The 19780-nt window shown below is 34.7% G+C and overlaps 1 protein-coding gene across 5 annotated transcripts in view; it reads right to left on the minus strand.

Moving 5' to 3' along the window:
• The window catches only part of PCLO (piccolo presynaptic cytomatrix protein), a 417094-nt gene that overhangs the window by 27926 nt on the left and 369388 nt on the right, over window positions 1-19780 (minus strand). For all 5 annotated transcript variants that reach the window (XM_031665281.1, XM_031665280.1, XM_021936115.2 and 2 more), the window contains one exon: window positions 19303-19376. In XM_031665281.1, the coding sequence (XP_031521141.1) occupies window positions 19303-19376 (74 nt within the window). The remainder of the gene's footprint in view (window positions 1-19302; window positions 19377-19780) is intronic.

Raw genomic sequence — 19780 nt, forward strand, 5'->3', positions numbered from 1 at the left:
TATAGTAAACCTGTAAACGTAAGGTTTCCTTGAGTTCTGTGAATTGTTTCAGCAAATTAATCATACCCACAAAGGAGACCACAGGAATCCTAACTTGAAGCCAGTCGGTCGGAAGTTTCTAAGGCCCAGACTTGTGACTTGTACATGTATTGGGAGGCAGACTTGGGGACTGAGCCGTCCACCTGTGGGATCTGACATTAGCTCCAGGTAGATAGTGTTGGAATTAAATTGGAGGCCACCCAGCTGGTATCTGTAATTCGGTGTGTGGGGAAAACACCCCCCTAACCTCTGACATTTGGTCACAGAAACCTTCTCTGTTGCTTGTGGTGTGAGAATTGTGGAAAAACATGACTTGAGGAGAGTTTTCTTGAAATAACATTCCCTTTCTTTTCCAGAAAATATCTTCTATATATAAATGCTCAGTTACAGCATGCAAACTACTACTAATTTATTTCATTATTTTCATTTATTTTACTTAAATCACAGGGACTGGCTATCTCTGTTTTAGAGGACTGATTTTACACTGCATCCAATATTGTAAATCTACTCTGGCAATATATGCTTAGCCAGAAGAAGTTGAAAGAGAAGAGAGTAGAATGCTGTATTTCTGGAAATAGTTTTCATGTCACATATAAAAATGATATACTAAATGAATTATGTATAAATTCTAAATGAGCTTTGAAACTTTTTTACGTTAATATAAAATAGTATAGAATATAAAAATCCATTTCAGAAATTTACCATAGTTCACTGTTATGTTTTTCATTTCAAGCAAAACTCTTCTAAAGTTTCCATAATATAAATATATTTGAAAGTGTCTTATATGTAAGTACATATAGAGATGCCCTAACACAATCTCTTATTTTATCTGTCTAGTATCTTTTCTCCTCTTTCACCACTATCTTGAGAATATCTACTCCCAAATGCATATGGTTCTCTTAAGCTGGAAACTACCATACTCAATTTTCTTTGTCACGATGATTGTTCCAGATAGGTGCATCTGACTCACATAGGAAAACTCAGAGTGCTTCACTGAGGATGTTAGACATATTTTCTCCTTTGAGTCAAGAGTGTAAAACTAGGCCTCAAAGCAGCCAGCAACTTCATCCCTTGCCTCATAAAACAGCCTGAGAAAAGGCCAACTTTCAGAGAAAAGCTGAGAAAAGATGTGAGAACTAAACAGGCTTAGGCTGGTATTTCCTGAGACTATAATATCTACATGTGAATTTCTTAGTATGGCCACCAGTAAACATTCTTTGGTTTTGCATTTGTTTGTGTAGTTTTCCGTCTCTTACCATGAAAAATATTGCCTTATCTTAGAGTTAAAGAAATATGACATTAAAAAATTGCACCCTACAGGGCTGGTTGTGGTGGCTCACGGCTGTAATCCCAGCACTTTGGGAGGCCGAGGTGGGCGGTTCACGAGGTCAGGAGATTGAGACCATCCTGGCTAACACGGTGAAACCCCGTCTCTACTAAAAATACAAAATAAAATAAAATAAAATAAAATAATATAAATAAATAAATAAATAAATAAATAAATAAATAAATAAATAAAATTAGCCGGGCATGGTGGTGGGCTCCTGTAGTCCCAGCTACTCGGGAGGCCAAGGCAGGAGAATGGCGTGAACCCAGGAGATGGAGCTTGCAGTGAGCTGAGATCATGCCACTGCACTCCAGCCTGGGCAACAGAGCGAGACTCCGTCTCAAAACCAAACAAACAAACATAAATTGCACCCTAGATTTAATGAAAAACAAATGTTAAAATTATTCAATAGTGTTTTTAAATTAATTAAAAATAATTTAGGTATAACGGAACATAAAGAATATATCATAAGAACTCATGCAATGGCTGGTCAGCTTAAGAAATCAAACAAATTCAGATGAAGCCAATAGGGTAAGCCATTCCCAATTGCTTCCCTCTCTCTCACCCCTGAAGTAATCATTATTAACTTGATTATTATAATTACCTTGTTATTTTAATTATATATATGTGTATATCTATATGTATTACATGTATGTATTATACATACATGAATCTGGAAGCAAAGGCAAATTCTTAGCCCTTCTCACTATGTTAAATGATAAACCTGATACAAGACATCATCATTTCTTTCCTGAATAATTGCAACAAATATTTGGAGGTCTTTCTTCTTTGACCCTTTTTTCCCTTCAGAATATTCTCAAAAGAGTAGTTAGAATCATTCTTTTAAAACTTGAGCCAGACTGTTTAATTCCTCAGCTCAAAACCCTCCAACACTGTCCCACACCACGTTGTAAGTGAGAGTTCTTGAAGTGTTCAACAAGGCTTCTATTCTCTCCCTGACCTCACCACCTACCATTCTCTCCACTGCTCACTTCACCTGGGTCATACTTTTCCTGAAGGTGCTGGGCACACTTCTGCTGGTCAGCCGGGAACGTTATTTGTAGGATTCATACAGTTCTCTCCCTCATTTTCTTCAGCGATTACCCAAATGTCATCTTCTTGTGAAGCCTTTCCAGATAACATTATTTCCAACTTAGTATTTTTTTTTTTTTTAATTGCAGATGCCCACAATTGAATTGCCCGTATTCATCAATTCACAGCACACAGCCACCCAATTAACATCTGTCTCTGCAATAACCTGTATTTGTTTGGTACTTTATTTAGTTTATATTTTTCCCTTGCATCTTACTAACTTTATCATCCTCATTACGCTCCCAACCAAAGGCAACCAATCTTGAGTATTTAGTGTATTTCTTTTCAATCCAACTTCTATGTATTTGTTTACATGAATGTTTACAAAAAGATGTATCTGTGAGAATATCTAGTTTGGCTTTCTTTTTATTCTGAACTAAAATAATATCATGCTATGAATCTCATTATTTTTACTAATTTATTTCTCACTCAAATCTATGTTTTTGAAATCTATTGATTTTATTATATGTAGATCTAGATAATTTTTTTTCTGACAGTTGCATGGTATTCCATTACCTGCCTATAATATATTTTATGTATCTGTTCCTCTAGTTATGGAGAAATAAATATATTGCCTCCAGACTTTTACAACCACAAAAAATGGAAAGCATTTCTTTCTTTCTTTCTTTCTTTTTTTTTTTTTTTGACGGAGTCTCACTCTGTCACCCAGGCTGGAGTGCAGTGGCACTATCTTAGCTCATTGCAAGCTCCGCCTCCCAGGTTCACGCCATTCTCCTGCCTCAGCCTCCCGAGTACCTGGGACTACAGGTGCCCGCCACCATGCCCGGCTAATTTTTTATATTTTCAGTAGAGATGGGGAAGCATTTCTTTACTAGTGCCTTTGTAAATGTGTACTTACCAAATAATTTAAGTTTCTTTGGTATTATTTTATATTTCATTTTTTCCTTTAGCATCACAAAACAATTATTCTTTATTATCCTAGGACAGTGGTCCTCAACCTTTTTGGCACTAGAGACTGGTTTTGTGGCAGACAATTATCCCATGGATTGAGGGTTATAGGGGATGGGTTCAGGATGAAACTGTTTCATCTCAGATCATCAGGCATTAGATTCTCATAAGGAGCACGCAACCTAGATCCCTCACACCCGCAGTTCACAATAGTATTCACATTCCTAAGAGAACCTAATACCACTGCTGATCTGGCTTAGTTCCTAACAGGCCACAGACCAATACAGGTCTGTGGTCATAGGGTTGGGGACCCCTGTACTGGAAGAAATAAAGCTTTCAAAGTTATAAGCTAAGAAATTATTCCATATATTTCTATAGCCCACTGTCTTCCAATCTCTCACTCATTTCAGCTCATAGTTTTGCAAAAGAGATAGAGCTTAAAAAGATCATTACAATTACAGCGTCATTGGTGCAATGATGGAGGCACTGACAGGAGCAAGAGAAAACTTCCTTAACAGAGCCAGCTGGAGAGTGCCCACAGATAGGTTCTTGAAAAAGGTAAGCTGAGGGGTGGGTCTCAAAGGATGAACAGGTGTTTTCCAGGATCAAGCATTTTGGGAAGGGGTGATCACATTAAGCAAAGAGAACAGCAGGAGCAAATGTAACAGGAGAAACTGCAGAGCCTGTGTGGAAGACTCCACACAATTTTGATATAGCCAGATGTAAAGTGGGAGAAAGGACATGTCAGGAGATAAAGTGGAGAAGTAGAAAGAGGGGCTGGTTGTGTTAAAACCTAGCTAGAGTTATATGGTTGATGGGGTCCATAGAAACATTTTATGCTAGAGAGTGACAAAATCAGATTAGACAGGTGCTGTAAAAGAGATGTGAAGATGATGATAATTCATCTTCAAAAACTTCAAAGGTAGATTAGGAGATCAATGTGGACACTAGACATTTCTTTTGGTGAGATGTGATGGAAACCTAAACTTAGGCAGTAGTTAGAATGAAAAAAAGGAAAGAGATTTAAGAAATACTGAAGAGGTAAAATCTGCAAGTATTTGGCAATTGCCTAACTGTGGAAATGAGACAGTGATTAGAAGAATAATGTAACTGAAACCAAACCTGAGATATAAAATGCAGGAGGAGAAGAAATTTACAGGTTAAGAGCCATAATATTTTCTTCTATCCTTTAGCAAAACAAACAAAACTAAAATCTGATATATTTTTCTATAACAATAAATTTGCATATTTAGAGTTTTAAGTCTTCTTAAAAGTTTATGTTTAAATCATTAACAAATTATTCTTAAACAATTATGTTTAAGTAACATAAAATTGTATATTTCCATAACATATCTCCATGTTATCATGTTTGCCATTATAACAATTCAACCTAGATTGATTCTAGATCATATTTTGCACAATGAATAATTAGTGACTCATTAATTAATAAAGACACAACTTTTTGTTTTGATACTTTAAGTTCTGAGGTGCATGTGCAGAACGTGCAGGTTTGTTATTGGTATACACGTGCCATGGTGGTTTGCTGCACCCATCAACCTGTCGTCTACATTAGGTATTTCTCCTAATGCTATCCCTCCCCTAGCTCCCCATCCCCCAGCAGGCCCCAGCATGTGATGTTCCCCGCCCTGTGTCCATGTGTTCCATTGTTCATCTCCCACTTATGAGTGAGAGCATATGGTATTTGGTTTTCCGTTCTTGTGTTAGTTTGCTGAGAATCATGGTTTCCAGTTTCATCCATGTCCCGGTAAAGGACATGAACTCATCCTTTTTTATGGCTGCATAGTATTCCATGGTGTATATGTGCCACATTTTCTTTATCCAGTCTATCATTGATGGTCATTTGGGTTGGTTCCAAGTCTTTTCTATTGTGAACAGTGCCGCAATAAACATACGTGTGCATGTATCTTTATAGTAGAATGATTTACAATCCTTTGGGTATATACCCAGTAATGGGATGGCTAGGTCAAATGGTGTTTCTAGTTCTAGATCCTTGAGGATTTGCCACACTGTCTTCCACAATGGTTGAACGAATTTACACTCCCACCAACAGTGTAAAAGCGTTCCTATTTCTCCACATGCTTTCCAGCATCTGTTGTTTCCTGACTTTTTAATGATTGCCATTGTAACTGGCGTGAGATGGTATCTCATTGTGGTTTTGATTTGCATTTCTCTAAAGGCCAGTGATGATGAGCTTGTCTTCACATGTTTTTTGGCTGCATAAATATCTTCTTTTGAGAAGATGACACAACTTTCAAAAGCAGGGTTTTAAATAACTCAATAATTTCATCTCATTCTATTGTTTTAACCCGTGCCACAATTATTTCCAGGAGCATTTTAGTAGAATATTTTATTTAAAATATATTTAAATGCTTTATTAAGAAAACTATGAACAAGAAAACGATTAACTTTGAGCAACAGCTCATATTAATTTTACTCAGATAAACTCGTGGCTGACTATAAAAAAACCTGCAAATTGACTGAGGAATAACACAGCAGTCTCAACATCAAACTAAATTGCAAAATTTGACCTACATTTTGACCCAGCCAAGTCATCATTAATTAAAAGGAAATGAGTTCAAACTATCAGACTACCCAAAGTAATAAACACTTGAAGAAAAAGCTGTCTTGAAAATAAATTGTTGAGAAATAGTTCCTGTTCATTTGGCCTCTTGCAGTAACTGAAATCATTATAAACTACCTTTTCCACCAATTAAAATAGAAGTCAAGGAGAGCATGCCTCTGCTTAGCTAAACATAGAACCATAGAATGTGAAATGGACTCAGGCACTTCAGCACTAAAAGATGGCTTCAACTAATAAGTGTATTTCTCTGATTTAATGTCACATTAATGAATGAAAGAAATATTTTTTACAAAACAAAATAATAACTCAGTTAGCTGCCTTACTCTAGAAGATGTAGTATTTTGATCAGTTACATTTCTTCTGGTTCAAGAAATTCCTTAATGTTCTCAGCAAACTTTTTGAAATACGTATAGCAACATTTAAGTCTTCCTAAAAATAGAATTGTAATTTCTTGTGATGAGCCTGCTTTTCATACCTTACGGTAGCATTCTGAATTTCTGATCTCCTTGTATAATACCATAGATGCATAAAATACAAAGTATTAAACTAATTCTTCTACTGTTTTCAGGATATGCCCTAAATGTTTTAATTAAAAACGTCAAATCCTTCTTCTAAGACTTGTCTGCCAGTGATTTTCTGCGTTTACTAAGAGTGCTCCACACACACTCACATACTAATCAGAATATGGAAGAATGTAATTGAATAAATTCTTTAAGTAACGTAAAATTGTGTATTTCCATAACACATCTCCATATTATCATGTTTGCCATTATAACAATTCAACCTAGACTGATTCTACATAATATTTCTGCAAAATAAATAGTGACTCATTAATTAACAAAGACAACTTTTAAAAGCAGGTTTTAAAATAACTCAATCATTCTATCTCATTCTGTTCTTTTAATATGTCCCACAATTATTTTCAGGAGCATTTTAGTAGAATATTTTATTTAAAATATATTTAAATATTAAGAAAACTATGAACAAAAAATGATTAGTTATATAAAAGTTTAAAATATCTCCTGAAATGCTAGACAAATCTCAATCTGAGACTATTAATCCATGTTCCTAAAGTCAAAACCCTAAAGTCATAAGAAAATCACATTCTGAAAATACATAATATTCAGAGCTCTAAACACACATAAATCAATGAGCAACAGCTCATATTAATTTTACTCAGATAAGCTCGCACATAACTGTGAAAAATAGTTGAATCAATTAGATTGATTCAATTAGATTCTTAAATTGAAGAAGGATCAATTAGAAGAACCTAATTGAATTAGATTCTTCCATATTTGAAACAACAGGTCAATGTCATTATCTATACAAAGCTAAGAAAGCCGGGCGCAGTGGCTCATGCCTGTAATCCTAGCACTTTGGGAGATGGAGACGGGTGGATCACCTGAGTCAGGAGTTTGAGACCAGCCTGGGTAACATGGTGAAACCCCATCTCTACTAAAAATACAAAAATTAGCTGGGCGTGGTGGCAGGCACCTGTAATCCCAGCTACTTGGGAGGCTGAGGCAGGAGAATCACTTGAAACTGGAAGGCAGAGGTTGCAGTGAGCCAAGATTGCACCACTGCGCTCCAGCGTGGGCAATAGAGCAAGATTCTGTCTCAAAAAAAGAGAGCAAAATGCAAACATTCTACCTAATTCAAACTCCAAATTACTCTTTTAACTCATCTTTAAAGTACTGTATTGTCTTATAATGCATAGTCAATTTCTTTCTTAAAAATCCTGTGAAGGTTTGCTTTTCATCATGTTCCAACAGTTTCCCTGACTTTTAAAATCAGTTTTTACATTGCCTTCTGCTGTTAACATTTTTTTTCTCTTAATCTTTCTAAATCATATTTGTGTTTAATGATCATTTTACATGATGACCATTATCATATCATTTCATCTTTATGATGCTGGTGCCCGAAGCTGTTTGATTTGCATTTTGATTCTGAATCATTTTTAGAACAAAGAACCTCATTTGTCTTCCCAGAACACTCTCAGAGCTGTCTGTCCTGCATCTCATACCTCTGCCCCTGCTTGCATTCCAGTCCTTATCTGTTGAATTGCCTCCAAAGGAGTCCTCCAACTTCAGATATGATCCTCCCTAACCCATCCTTCACAGCCCCAAATCTGTGTAATTTTCCTTCTTAAAATCAATCTGTATCTTCCAACTGCCTACCTACAGTGTGGAGTCTAAGTTCCTCCTGACAGCTTCAGATATTTCATAATTTATCTGAACTGTGACTACTCTCAAATCCTATCTTCCACTACTCCCTCCAGCACAGAACTATGCTACAGTCAGGCAGAAGTGTCCACAAGTTCACCAATATCACATATTTTCTCATATTGCAAAGGCTTTGACAATGATGTTTCCCCATATTAGAACCCTTGCCAGCCTTCCTCCAGCTATGAATACATATTCCTTTTATTTCAAGAACTATTTTAAAAAAAATTCCTGCCAGGAAGGCTTTCCTTATCCGTCCTAAAGCAGAGTACCTTAATATTCAATATACATTCACATCTGTCAGAACTCTATGCCAATTGTTCATGAACATGTTTGTCTGTCCTACTAGACTGTTTTTTTTTTTTTTTTTTGGTAGAGACACTGCATTAATAATCTTCTGTAGATACAGCTACACTTGTGAAAAGAGAAGCACAGTCAATGTAAATTCAGAGTTACTATACTTTTAAGTAAATTATGTAGTTTTTAATTGAAGTAATAATCTCTCTGAGTTCAGTTTTAGGGTGGTGAACTCCTTAAAACCTGTACAACAACATACAGGATTAACATGACTTTTCAAGGTGTCTTAGGTATGGCTGGCATATGAAAAGAATCTAATGTTTTAACAGACTCTCTCGATGTTTTTGTGTAAGCATTTATTTCAGTTTCGCAACTATGTTATTAAGGTTGGTTTAGCCTTTGGTTTCTCTGAGTTTTTATTACTTGATTCAAAAATATTTATCAAGTGGGCATTTTGTGCAAGTCCCTGAGCCAGACACAGGGAATAGCATAAATACAGTAATACCTTATTATAAAGTATTCTTGTGAGATTTGAGTCCACCAGATTTTCTAAAGGTCCTAGCCGAATGCTTGGCAAATAAATGAAAGTTGTGTTATTTTTGTTGTTATTGTTATTAAGGGGTATGTGTAGATTTTTTTTTGAAAAAGATGAATCATCATTTAGAATGAATATATATATATAATCATTCAATATGACAATATCATAATACAATGTGTAAGATAAAGCCCTGCTACTGCTACTTAGCATTACATAACACCAACAACAGTTGTCTGGGCTCCATAGTGCAATGTAAATTAGAGAAATCACAATGGTGTGCTATTTCTTGGATAAGTGAGCATTCACGTTGGATGATAACAGCCTAAAATTGCATCTGCTTAGTGCAGGACAAAACATGACTTGAGTAGATAGCAATTCTTTTTTCAAAGTAAAAGATTTAAACAGAATAATCCACCTCCACAGTTTTTAGTGGTAAAAAACAAATAATAAAATATATTGATTATTTTAGAGACTAGCAGTCAACATTTAATAAACCAGCAGTGCTGTACTTTCTCCAGAGTCTATTATCTCGTTTTCATACTACTTTCTTATCTGTAAAACTGGTTCCTTAAGGGAAAGTAATACTTGGTTGACCACGGGCTTCTTTTCTGAAATGAGCTGATCTTTTCTTTTTCCAGTTTTACTTACTTATAAAATATTTTCTTATACAGAAAATTATGTAAACTTCCAGCATTTTCTAGAAATAATAAATTTAAAAAATTTTTCATTAGAGAAAGTAATAAACTAAAAGGTGGGAAAGTGAATTATCTTCAATAAATTTTGTCATTTTTAAAACTTCTAGTTTTTTTCTTCCTGAACATTTATAAATTTATTTTTAAACTTTCAGTGAACTGGAAAAATAATCTAAAAGTTAAAATGTTTGAATTTCATAGACTTTTTTCCCCCCAGAGATTTTGTATTTTACATCATCAAAGTCAGGTTTTTTAAAAGTGAAAAAAACTTTCTCAATTCAACAATGGTGCTATCAGGAGGTGTTTAATGAGTGTGTCAGATAAAAAGAGTACTTAATTGTAATACCTACTACTGAACAGTTTTAAGAGAATGGATATTCATAATAATTTAGGGGAATGGTAGAAAATTATTTACTTCAAATAATACCATTTTTTCTTATTATTATGCAGTTTGATTCCTATTGCTTGTTTTTTATTGCTTCATATAACAAAAGGTTGAATAATTTTATGCCTTTTTTTTTTTTTTTTTTTTTTTTTCTGACAAGGTCATCCAGGCTGGAGTGCAGTGGCATGATCTCGGCTCACTGTGACCTCCGCCTCCTGAACCCAAGCGATCTTCCCTCCTCAGCATCCCAAGTAGCTAGGACCACAGGCATGTGCCACCACACCCAGCTAATTTTTGTATTATTTTGTTAGAGATGGGGTTTTGCCATGTTGCCTAGACTGGTCTTGAACTCCTGGACTCACACAATCTGCCCACTTCAGCCTCCCAAAGTGCTGGGATTACAGGCATGAGCCACCGCAGACCACCACAATTTTATGTTTTTGACTTCTTTCTTAAAAAAATAAAATCTGAAATTTCACATATCTCAATCATTTATTTTACCGAACTCATAGTCAAATTGCTAAGAGAAACCCACTGCCAATTTTTTTTTTTTTAATCTGTTTCTTGGATTCTTTACATTCATATTTCTTAAAATAATTTTGTATTGCCTTTATAATATATTGGCTTTTTAAATTTTGGTAGATGAAGATTTAGCTTTTCTCATTCCTGTCATATGTTACAATCTTGGTTAAACTAATATTTGCAATTTATATTAACTTGCCTCTTTAATATTCATTTTTGAGAAAATTTGGTTCTTATATGGCTTTACTTAATTTTATTTTTTTCCTTACGTTATTAATTGTTTTGTTTTACAATTTGCTCAGCTTTCCATGTATCTATCTCTAAATGTTCTCAACACTTCCAAGAGCACCTCTTTCAATACTGTTTTTCACTTGGCCAGACACATCATGACTTTTGTCAATTCTCTTCTCTCCTGCATGAGCACCCCATTCACTACCCATGTGCAGCCTAGAACTCTCCACATATTTTCGTTTTTGAAATTCGTGTTGTGGTGGAGATGTCAAAGAGAAGGAAGATTCACATTCGATGCCAGCACTATCTATAATGATCCCTGGCTTTGACCTTCCTGCCTGAGTTTTTTTTAAGGTAGTATCTATGTGTGTGGCCGATGCTCAGGTGAAGATGCAAAGTAGTATCAGCTCTGGTTTTAAGTTCCAGCCAAGTCGATGGGCACTCTGCAGCAGCTGCCCCCATATGTTGAGAAAACAAAACCACAGGCTGGCTCTTCTGCTAGTGCTTGGTCACAGTGTATACCTGTTCACCTCCCTGGAGACAAACGCCATTCGAAATTGGGTTTTCAGGATCCTGGAAGTATTGAATGAATTTCGAAACTTCACTAGTTTCTGTGGAGGGCCAATATTTTTTTATTGGGCTACTAGAAATGTCCAAAACCCCAAAATACATTGGAATCAAATTCAGAATTTTAGTAACTGCTAATGAGCTCTTCATATTTGATATTTGATCTCCATATCTCTACATCTGATCAGATTTTCTCAGGTGTTCTTTATTTCTGCTGCATGGCTGTTGTCTTTAGATTCTCCTTTTCTCATCATGGAAGTCCTCTATTCTTTGTGTCTCTTGATTCACAAAGTATCATGTGTGGGGTCAGGGTATGCTTGCATGTGGTTAATTCACTATTTTGGTGGAGCATACCTTCAAGGAGCTTCCTGAGATAGGTAGCATGGAAAGTAAAAGTTTTGTTCTTAGCCTTCTCAAAAATCATTTCATTTTACCCTTACATTTGATGGATAGTTTGTGTATAGATTTTTAGTTTACAATCCCTTCCATTTGAAATTTCAAAGGCATTAATTATTATCCTTTTCCTTTTAAGCCTCTATTATTGCTGCTGAAATATTGTTTGAATTCTTATCTTTTCTTCTTTCTGGTTAATGTACATTAATTAATTACCTGGAGAAATATTTAGCATCTGCTCTACGTTTCTTGTTTTCTGAATTATTATGATGCTGTCTCATGCTGCAAGTCTCTTTATTTCTTGTCTTTCTAATGTGGAGATTTATTTTCTTCAGTTTAAAGAAATGTGTTGTAGTTTGAATAATGTTTCTTTTCATCTCTCTCTTTTCTGTGGAATTACTGCTAGTTAGAATTTGAGCCTGATAGGTTAATCACTTAATTGTTTTTAACATTTATAAGTTTTTGTTATTGTTTTTATTGCGAATTTATCTTCAGTGAAAAGCCATTGTCACTGACATGCCAGTTCATAATTTATTTTTTTTTTTTTTGAGATAGTCTTGCTTTGTCACCCAGGCTAGAATGCAGTGGCACCACCTCAGCTCACCACACCCTCTGTCTCCTGGGCTCAAGCAATCCCCCTATCTCAACCTCCCTAGCGGCTGGAACCACAGGCATGCACTACCACGCCCAGCTAATTTTTGTATTTTTTGTAGAGACAGGGTTTACACCAAGTTGTCCAGGTTGGTCTTGAACTCCTGACTGAAGCAATCTGTTCTCCTTGGTCTCACAAAGTACTGGGACTAGAGACATGAGCCACTGTGCCTGGCTCTCCAGTTTATAATTTTTGACCATGTTTGTTCTTGTTTGTCCTTTTTTGAGCAAAATGTGGGAGATCTTTATTTAGTATAGTGATCATTTAGTGATCATACAACTTACAATATTTTAGTCTTATTTATCATTTGTTCATTGCTTTTATTTTTGGTTTCTTTTACTATATAAGTGTTATTATTATTTGTAAACAAAAATGCTATTATTTCTTTGATGGCTTATGACTTCTTATCTTGCTTAGGAAATTGCCCCTCATATTCCACTAAGCCTGTTCAAATCTTATTTGGATTTCCTTCAAACATTTTTATTATTTCATTTTTAAATTTCATCGCCTTAATTAACCTTAAAATTACTTGGTATATGGTAATGACTAGAAGTCTAATTTTCTTTTCTTACTGAAGAAAATTATGGCAGAACTATTTGATAAACAAACCAGCTTTTCAATGGAATGAAATATCTGTTCCATTGGAATTTATAATAATCGTTTACTTTAAAACCATATATGGACTGGTTAAGTTATCCATTTGTCCATTTATCTGTTTGTCTATTTTGTGTTAATTTATGTTGTTTTGAATACAGAAATTTTCAATATCTGATAAAACAAGATTTTTAATTTTGGCAAGCTACATAGCATCTGTAATGTAAATGGTGTTATTAGCTGGCTGGCTATAATCATTAAGTGTTGGATGTTTTCCTTTACAAACCACTTAAGATAGTCTTATAAATTTAAAATATTTTTTCATAAAATAGCGGTGTAACAATCAATATCAAAATAAAAATGTTGGTAAGTACAATGGTAAGAGTCAGGTGATGTTAGATTAGCTACCTGTAGATTCTAACTCTAATAAGTTGGCTATAAAACTCTGCTTGAATGGCTTTACTGCTCTAGGTCTCTGTTTCCTTGACGGTATAAGGCGGAAATTGTTATTTCAATTATTCCATATCTATTATCTCCTACTGTCTTGTGACAAATGAACCAGCCAATGTGAAGGTATTTAGAACAAAATAAACATTATATATTTGTGATATTTATACATCTTTTGTTAATTTTCGACATCTATACTAAGAAAATATTCTTGGCTTATATTTATTCAGTGTTATTTGCTAAGTTTTAGTATTCTTATCTTGATTCAAAAGCCTCTCCCTCATAAGTAAATCAGAGCAACAACTCCCAGTGCAACATTTCAGGGACTTGTAGGTAAAGAAGACATTTAAAAAATTACTGAAAACTACTATTTCAGATATTAATCTTTGAAAGTCTAAAATATTCTGGGCTTTCATCAAGCAATTGACAATGCTTTGATGTGTGCTAAGACTAAGAAATACCCAAGATCACTTCCAGAAATTTAATTCATTTAACTTTTCAGTGGTTGATCAATACCCTCCAGAGATGAATCTGACTTAGATTTAAGACACAAATTTTTTTAAAAAAATTCAATAATAGGGTATTTTGCAGTAAATGTCATTAATTTTAAATTCTCAGTGAATAATCCAGGACTGGAAATAAGTGACACTGGATTTTAGATTCTCGTAATTTAGGAAAATGTGATAAGGTGATAAGGGTCCAGGGAAATCACCCCCAAATAGGAGGAGGCTTTCCCCTTGCACCCTTTGCTCTAGCTTCACTGAATAACTTCTCTCCTATATACCCCCTATCTTTTCTTCCATCTGTGTTGTTCCTCATGGTGTTCTTCAGTCTGAACTTGGCCTCATTCATTGCCACATGTCTAGACCTTGTTCAACTTTCAAAGCAGTCACTACTTGTAACCTCTTTCACAAAACCATGCTCCCCACCATCACTTCTACAGATGCTGCCACGCTTTTCAATGCTGAAATTCCAAAGCACATAATTTTCCCTCTGGTTTATACATTTTTATTGTAATTATTCTTTGCATCATGGTTATTAAAGCCCCTTCTCTGAATGGATACTGGCTATACACACCTGGTTCAGCAAGCATGCTTCCTGGCTGCTGATGAAATAGAACCAATCATACTAGATGGACAGTATGCTCCCTCAGATCAGCATATGTATTGAATTGATCTCTGTAGGATCCAAAGTTTTAATATGGTGTTTTGCATATAATAGATACACTCCTATATAGCACTAATCAACTTTGGAAATATAAGAAAGGTAGCATAAGTATTGGGAAAAATAAGACAGCAAGGTCCCGTATTTGTGGAGTGAATATTATTGGATGCCATAATAATAGCTGTTATTATACTCTAATTGAGGATCTTCCATAATGGTTTCATATTTTCTCTTTGAGAGTAGAGCCTAGCAAATTTCTAGAATGTTTGAGGTTTATTTGTTCTGGAAACTGAATTTCCATTCTTACTGAAACTAAATTGAATTTTATGAAGATACTTAAGAAAACAAATGATTTATTAGGGTTATTTGTTCTTGAAAGGTATACAGCCAAGAAAATTAAACTTCATGGAAAGTTGTGATTGTAATACTTTTTAAAGATGATGAACACCTGGTTTAGGAGACTTAATGGATCAAGGCAGCTACTACATGGATGTTCACTGGCAAAAAATAACAGTATTAAATACATCCATCTTAACTAATAGAAGGGTCAACTAGCTTAAAGGATGTAATTAGATGTTTTTAGTGTAAATTGGGAAAACATTCATCTGTACAATTTGAAAGTCTAATTGGTTTGATTTGAATCTTAAAGAAAAGTGGTCTTGTATAGCTTTCATTGTCAACAGGTGCACAACATTTTATCAATCCTGAATAATAATCATTTCTTTGGATGGGACCAAAATGACTCTGTCTCACATATACTCCTAATTTAATAATAGCTACAGCTTAACGGATGTTAACTGTATGCCAAACATAACACTTATTTTCACTTTACATATGCTCTCAATTGTGGAAATTCAATGACTGATTAGTGGAGATAGTCTGAAAAAGTGTTACTGTTTTATACTACAACTTAAGTCAGAATCCCAGAACCCTTCATAGAGCTCACATTCTGACCCATTGAACTAATCTCATGCTGGGATTAAAATTCATAAACAACTTCTATGAATAAGGAAAAACATTGTTAGAGAAAATGACTAAGTGGAAAGTTATTGTTTTTAAATTAGAAGCAGAATAAATGGACTTGCTTAATAAGAACAACAAGGACATGGCTATTTAACATTAAAAAACAGTAACATTCTCAACAGAAATTGCAACCCCATAAAACATTACTTTTTACATTCTGAACCCTATAAAGCAAAAACAAGAATAAAAATTGTATGTGAACAAACTGTCTAAAAGCGATTACTTAAAATCTATGATATACTCTGAATTAAAGTATGCTGTCCTAAAGCAAATCTTTGTAGATGAGTATTTCTTAGAGTGGACTAAGTTGTTCATAAAGCAAAGTGCTTAAATGAATAATATAAGTACTCAAGCTGAAGTAGAACATTTCAAGGATCTATAATTTCAAGAAAACTGTGCTTATCTACAGAGTCATAGTTTTTCTAATGTCCTGGTGAAGGATTGAACGGAGGGAAAATACAATAAAAAACTATATATTTTGTCTAAAAAAATTGAATTGACTCTTGTTTGTTTTTGTTCTCCCACTAAATTGGCTGTTTATGTTCACTGACAACAAAAGTAAAGACAATTCTTTGGATCACTCAAAACAAACACAGATTATACATATATCTCAAGTACAGCACAAAGTTGATTCCATATTTCTATGTGGGCAAAACAAAATCTTGCACTTTAAAATGATGTGTCCTCCTATCTGCTAGAGCAAATACATTCTTAATCATTTTCTCCTCACTCTGTTTATATATTCTTTCTAATTTAAAATTGCCTCTGAGAGTCTAATATTATTGCAGTTTTCTTCTCCATATTATTAACTCTTTTTTATATTTCTCTTACAGTGATTCATGCCAAATTCATATGGTTATGTAGATTATAAATTTGATTATTGTCAAATGTTAACAGTAACTCAGTCAAAAACAACTTGTCCAAAAAGTTGCTACCAAAAGGGCACTTGACTATAAATAACTCACATTATATTACATATTCCATCTTGTTCCTGTCCTCAACCCCCGCCCCTCTGCTCAATGACTAATCTGAGATCAACTGTTGATCAGGGTCAGTTCATTAAAGGGGAAACATATTGACTCATAAGTTTAAATAAAAATAAAGTAGCCTCTGATTGGCTCCTTCTTGGAAAACAAGCATGTTTTGTGTGGGACTGATATGAAAGAAGAAAGCAGTATTAGGATGAACAATTTCTGTTCATTGACAGCTGTTAACATTTATACTAAAACAATTTTATTTATAAACTTTAGGATTAAAGAAAGGTAAAATTAAGTAGCTAAAAGTATGCATGAATTGCTTCTCTATATATGTAAATTCTAGAGTAACATGAAAATCAATAGCTGCTAATTGTATAGACATTCTCTGAGCAACTCTGCGGGCAAGGCTGTCTGCTAAGTGCTGGGATAACAAGAGGAGTAAGTGCTTTCTCTGGTCTGAGAGTTGTTCAGCCTTATGTAGGAGACAAAAATAGAAATAGGTGATTTAAATCAAAGAACAATGATAAAATATGCAAATTCTGTCAACTGTGTGTGTTAAGAGCATAGAAGGAAAAGAAGGCAAATGGGGAAGAGAGTGAATTAAGTGCAGGGCATACGTAGTTTGATGCATCCATGTAAAATATTGTGCCGGCCCTATACTTATGTGCTTTCGGATGCATTCTTCGGTCTTTTCCTTGCTTTCTTCTCAGAGTAGCTGCCCTGTACAGTTTCGCAGACCTCTCTGTCAACTGGCTTCCAATTGGATTTGATCAGGCACTGGCAGAGATGGGAGACTGGGAGGAAGAGAGAACCAGGATATTTCTCCCCATCCTTGTCTGTCTCAGGATATATTTCTGGCACTGGCTGAATTTCTTTCATGTTTCTTACTCCCAGAAAGCAGGCGTGTCCTGGTTTTGGCTCTCACTGTCTTCTAGCTTACTGGAACAATAGCTATTTTTCTGCTGCTTCACTATACCCCACTTAGTTTCTCAGCTTCTTTCACGAGTATATAATCAATTGCTAGTGATTTGTTTCCTCTATTTCAAATATTCAGAGCCATGTATAGTTTCCTGGTTGGACACAAATGCCTGACATACTGAGTCTAAATTCCAGGAGTTTGGGCTGCAGGTTTGGGACTAATCAACTTGTAAGAGAGAGTTCATGAGTGTGTACAGAGATAGGGTAGGTAAAAAGGTTGGTAGATTGAGGGTGGAACCCTGAGGTATTTGCAAGAGATAAAGGAAGCATAGCTTTTGAAGGAGTCCAAAGATTAATTTACAATTTGAGTAGAACAAGAAAAATGTGGCATTCACTTAAGCCGCTGAGAAAACCTAGGTATCACTTAGACCCAGCATTTGTCAGATGAGATTTCTGAAGATAGAGAAATGAGGTCACATATCTATTAAAGGCCAGAATTGAAAACCTGTTTTCAATTCTATTTCCCTAGGTAGTGTTCTTGTGATAACACACCCATAATCACGCTAATAGTGTGACATTTGGTGTCATTTTCACTTGTTCTGACCTTGTTCTATGTGTGCACTTCAGTTTCCTTTTATATAACGCCAATATATGTTATTAGTTACCTCATAAGTAATTGTAAGAATCAAATGAGACAGTGCATGAAAAGTACTTAGAATAAACTACTTAGAATAGTTAAATGTATTGAGAGAGGTTGGAATGACACATGAAGGACAATAGGGCTACTAGATTCATTTTATTTATTTATTTATTTTTTCAGATGAAGTCTCCCTCTGTCACCCAGGCTGGAGTGCAGTGCTGAGATCTGGGCTCATTGCAAACTCTGCCCCCTAGGTTCAAGCAATTCTCCTACCTCAGCCTCCTGAGTAGCTGGGATTACAGGTGAGCACCACCACACCTGGCTAATTTTTGTATTTTTAGTAGGGACGGGATTTCGCCATGTTGGTCTCAAACTCCTGACCTCATGATCTGTCCACCTCGGCTTCCCAAAGTGCTGGGATTTCAGGAGTGAGTCACCACACCTAGCCAGGGATACTAGATTTTATCACACTATTATGAAAGGTAAGCTAGTCATCATGAAGCTTATAGATACTCTTTTTATATGTTTGCTGAAGTTAAGGTGTTTTCACATTTGGTAATAACTTACCATTTGTTTAATAAAACAAAATTTGAAATTAAATTTGGTTTTTCTTTGGAAGTTAGTTTAGCAGTGAATTTTTCTGTAAAATGATTTTTACACTATTAATTTCTTCTCAGCTTCATATATTTAAGAATTTCCATGGACTTAAATGAGGCTCCATGATTGATTTTCTATTTGCATGATATTTTAAACAAAATATATATTTTAAGTTCAAGATTTCCCTCCCACCCTCGGAAAGTCTTCTGAGTCTTTTTTGTGTCATCCTTCTCATTCTTCTTTCTCTTTTAATTTTTTAGTACCCCAAGTTCCTTCAATGTTAGATACAAATGAGAAAACTGGGAAATTGTAAAGAAAGTCATTCTCATTTAATAGATAATGATGTCTTACTACTTATTGCTTTTGCTATTAGTATGTAACATTTAAATTCATGTTAAAAGAAAAAATAACTCAAACATTTATACTGTAGAATGTAGATTAGGCCAAAATCTAATATCGTAAATTTTTACTTACCTTCAGTGTCTGCTAGTCCTACTCCTACCCCTGGCTGTTTTACAGGCTCTTGTCCATTCTGTCCCATCTTCCCTCTGTTTAGGAATAAAATAAAATGATATATTCAGTTATGATCTCATGAATGCAAAGGAGGCTAAATTTGCATAAATTAAATAACATTGAAAGTAATGGCAAAAACTGCAATTACTTTTGCACCAACCAAATATTTTCGGACTTGTAATAATTATTTGAATGGCACATACATACACAGTTAATTGCTCTATGTCATGATTTTAAAATGTGAACTTGTTTATTATTCCTATTCAAGCCAAATATATACCTCAACATTCAGTAATTTTTATTTGTAGACTCATTTATCAAAAAATAAGACCATCATGACATTTCCAAACTTTGTTTTAGAATTTTTTATTTATTTCTAACTCAAAAATGAGAAGGGGCTTTATATTTTTATAAATTGTACTGATGAGTTATTCTAGCT

This window comes from Papio anubis, chromosome 4 (genome assembly GCF_008728515.1).
Source record: "Papio anubis isolate 15944 chromosome 4, Panubis1.0, whole genome shotgun sequence".
Lineage (NCBI taxonomy): Eukaryota > Metazoa > Chordata > Mammalia > Primates > Cercopithecidae > Papio > Papio anubis.